Here is a 3,664-nt window from a genome sequence, read left to right on the forward strand (position 1 = left end):
CTGCTTTTGGGAGTGGCCACAACTGATGGCTGCACCCTGTTCTGTGCAGCAAATTCTGATGGCAAAGCTGTCCCCGCTGCCCAGCAAAGCCAGGGTGTTTTGTACTCCCTGTGAAAGGTGGTTGCAGCCCCCTCTGAAGCTGGAGTAGCTGGAGCTGTGCTGCCAGAGTGGAGGGACATGGGCTGGTGCTGAATTTGAGTGGCTGCAAAAAGCAAGAGTTGCCTGGGCAAGGATCGCCTGCTAAGGCATTGGCTCATTGCTTAGAAGTTCACAGGCAATGTGGGGTCCCCATCTCTGAATTCCTCTCTGAGGACGGGCCTACCATCAAAGCCCCAAGTGTAAGAAGGCTCTTACCTCTTGAGGGCTCCATTGGTCAGTGAGATCCCGTTCCTCATCTCCAGTTTCAGGGGTTTACTCTCCTGCCTGCCCTGGTCCTGCCTGCAGGTCTTGGCCCTGGACTGGGCCTTCTTGGGGGTAGGCAGGCGGGACCTCCTGGGGCCCCCAGTCCTCCAGCAGTGCAGCAAGTGCTGATATGCCACCCGAAAATCCCTGTTGAATGTCCCGTAGAGGATGGGGTTCAGGGCTGAGTTTGTGTAGCCCAGCCAGAGGACAACAGACATGGGTGTGCCTTTCACCCTGCTGTCTCCCCACATCCCCCGGTACGTGAACACCGTGAAATAAGGGAACCAGCACACGATGAATGCTCCCAGCACCACTGCCAGTGTCACAGTGGCTTTGTGCTCTTTCACCGTGGGCGGCATGGAGGTGTTGCTGCTGCAGCACCACGTGTGGTTTATCCTCTTGGCTTGCTCCCTCGCTATCTTGAATATCCGGTAGTAGGTGATGCACATGATGACCAGAGGGATGTAGAAGGTGAGCAAGGCATCCACTAGTCCGTACATAGGGTTCACCTCCAGCGTGCACTCCTTGTTGCAGCTGGGGGCTGTGTTTTGGACTGCTGTCCCGTTGGTGTTCCAGCCCAGGTGGATGGGTAGGAAGGAGACCATCAGTGAGATAGTCCAAATAACAATCAAGCCCACAGTCACACGGGAGGGAGTGACCACCTGGCTGTAGCGCAGTGGGGTGGTGACAGCGAAGTAGCGATCCAGGCTGATCATGAAGAGGTTGAGGATGGAAGCTGTGCACAGCATGACATCCAGGCTGGTGTAGATGTTGCAGAGAGTGCTGCCGAAGGGCCACTCTTTGGTGAGCTCGAGGAAGGCAGAGAATGGCAGCACCAGCAGGCCCAGCAGCAGGTCGGTGATGGCCAAGGAGACGATGATGCAGTTGGTCAAGCTGCGGAGCCGGCGGTCAAGGGTGACAGCCAGGCAGACAATGATGTTACCACAGAGAGTGATCACGATGAGGATGGCGAGGCAGGACCCGACCAGCAGCTGAAGGGGGAAGTCCATAATTTTTTGAGTGCTTGTATGGTTGTAACATGGATCCATAGTGCAGCTGCATGGATGGAGCAGTCCTGCTCCCACTGGCTACAAAGCTACTTGGAGCGAGCCTCTACGAGGCAGCCCTAGAGCCCTTTCCAAAGTGACACTGGACCTACAGTGACCTTGGGGAACGCTGGAGAGTCACTTCATGTGTTCAGCCTTATATGCTAGGAGTGACATGGTACTCACTTGTGCCCATCAGCCCCATCTGGGAGCCCAGTGCTGGAGCTGATCCCCTGCGGCAGTGGCTGGTGGGTCTCAGCTGCTCCCTTTTCCTCTCCTGCATTCTTTTTTCTGAGCAACCATGGGGTCAGGTCCCATGGGGCTTCATGCTCTGCGTGTTTGGTTGGTGACAGCGGTCATCAGTGCTCCAACAGCGACAGAGCTTTGCCACCTCCCAAAGACAACCTGTAAAGGAAACACCAACTCAGAGTTGCAGTGGGCAAAGGTCCTTTGAGCTGCCCCTTGAACCCCTCCAGAAATGGGGCACCTGCACCTCCCTGGATACTCCAACCCACATAAACTTGAATTGGAAAGTCCCTTGGCAGCCAGGCATGCGTGTCCCTGCCAAGCTGGCGTCCCCCAGCCCCAGTGGTGCCCAGGTAATGTAGAGATATTGAGAGAGGAGTAGGGATTTTAAAGGTGCTGAGTTCCCACAGAACTGAGGAAGCAGTGTGCTTGGCTTCTGCACTCTTGCAAAATTAGTTACTGCTATGTAATTTCTGGAGCTGGGCCAGGGCTGCAAGTCTCATTAAAATTTGCCTTTGTATCTGTGCTTTGCGGCAGCCTGTGCCTTGTGTTGGTCCCTGCCCTCAGGAACCACCTTGGCTCCAGCAGTCAGAGAGGAAATCCTCGCTCTGCTCGGGGTCCTGGGGGGAAAAAGAAATTCATTTGTCAGTGGTGCAATGCCCTGGGGAGGGAGGGTGGCTGAAAAGGGCTCTGGCAGCTTCATTAATTTCATTCTCAGGAGCTGAAGGGCAGCATGGAGGTTTATTTTTTTTGGGAGAGTTTGGATGGAGCTGCTCCTGCTGTGGGACAGGAACACAGTGAAAAACAGCCATTGTAGACTTAGTTTCTGTGACTGTTTTTGGTCCTGATGTAAATAACAAAAAAGGACAACGGCAGAAACGGCATAACAAACCTCTCTAACCTCTGAAAGAGCTTTTAGCTACTGATTACAGTGGTCTCCATGACTGGGCTGCGACTAGATTCGAAGTGCCCTCAGTTCCTGTGTGACTGCAAACACCACCCATGTTGGGAAGGTGCCTAAAGGGAACTGAGGCACTGCAGGGACAAGAAAGAGCAGGGGCTGGGAGCAGGCTGAGGAGCCCAACAGCCTGTGCTGCTCCTGTGCTCTCCTGCCATGTGCTTCCTGGGTGAGGTGCTGGGTCTCCCCATCCTCCCTGATGTGCTGGTCCCCATGGGTGGTGCAGGACACAAGTCCTCAGACTCTTCACAACATGTGGAGCAGGAGTGGAGCCCTTGGTGGTGGTGCACAGACTTGTGCAGGAAGGTAGAGCTGACTCTTTGTAGGGTGCAACAGGCTGTAGAATGGAGCAGACAGAAGAAACTCCAGGAAAGGAAAAGGTCCAGTCTTGTCAGAGGACAGAGGTGAGATTTTAAAGTTCAGCTTACCCTGCAAGAACAAGATAACTGTGTGGAGCAGGCTGAAATATTCTGCAGATGAATTATGTCTTTGATTGAAAGTTAGAGGTGTGGGGGCCAAGGGAGGGTATGTGCCAGGGGGACTGCATGAGCAAATAACCACTGATTGCCAGGAGCTGTACGGTGGAGAGGTGGGGACTGGCTGGTGAGATTAGAGATGATACCTGCAGCCTTGCTGCTTTCTGAAGGAACTGGAAGGGAACGGCAAGTGATGAACCAGCCTGTGGGGAGCGTTCTGCTGAGCAGAGCAAACACATTGCGAGATAGGGGTATCCTCCGAATCTGGGTGCTGGGATTCAGGCTGCCGGGAGGGGGATGCGATGCTTTCGGCTGCGGCGGCAGCGTGCGGAGCGGTCCCTCACCTCCCGCTGCAGCGCGGGCTCCTGCCACGGGAAGCTCTTTGTTCCTGCACAAAGGGAGCGCTGAACGAGCAGAGTGCTGCGTGCCCGCTGAGGCAATGACAAGAACAGGTTGTTCTCAGAGAAGGGTATTTCCAAGTGAAAGGGATGTCTTTTTCAGCGCTCCCAACATGTGGAAATGGCAGGATAAATTAT

The 3,664-nt window shown here is 54.5% G+C and overlaps 1 protein-coding gene across 1 annotated transcript; it reads right to left on the minus strand.

The window, feature by feature from the left end:
- Window positions 1–350: 350 nt before the first annotated feature.
- HRH2 (histamine receptor H2) lies at window positions 351–1,451 on the minus strand. Its single transcript, XM_008947912.1, has one exon. It carries the CDS (start codon window positions 1,449–1,451, stop codon window positions 351–353), a length of 1,101 nt encoding a protein of 366 aa, XP_008946160.1.
- Between the last annotated feature and the right edge of the window lie 2,213 nt (window positions 1,452–3,664).

The sequence above is a fragment of the Merops nubicus genome, unplaced genomic scaffold (assembly GCF_000691845.1).
Source record: "Merops nubicus isolate BGI_N331 unplaced genomic scaffold, ASM69184v1 scaffold41169, whole genome shotgun sequence".
Taxonomy (NCBI): domain Eukaryota; kingdom Metazoa; phylum Chordata; class Aves; order Coraciiformes; family Meropidae; genus Merops; species Merops nubicus.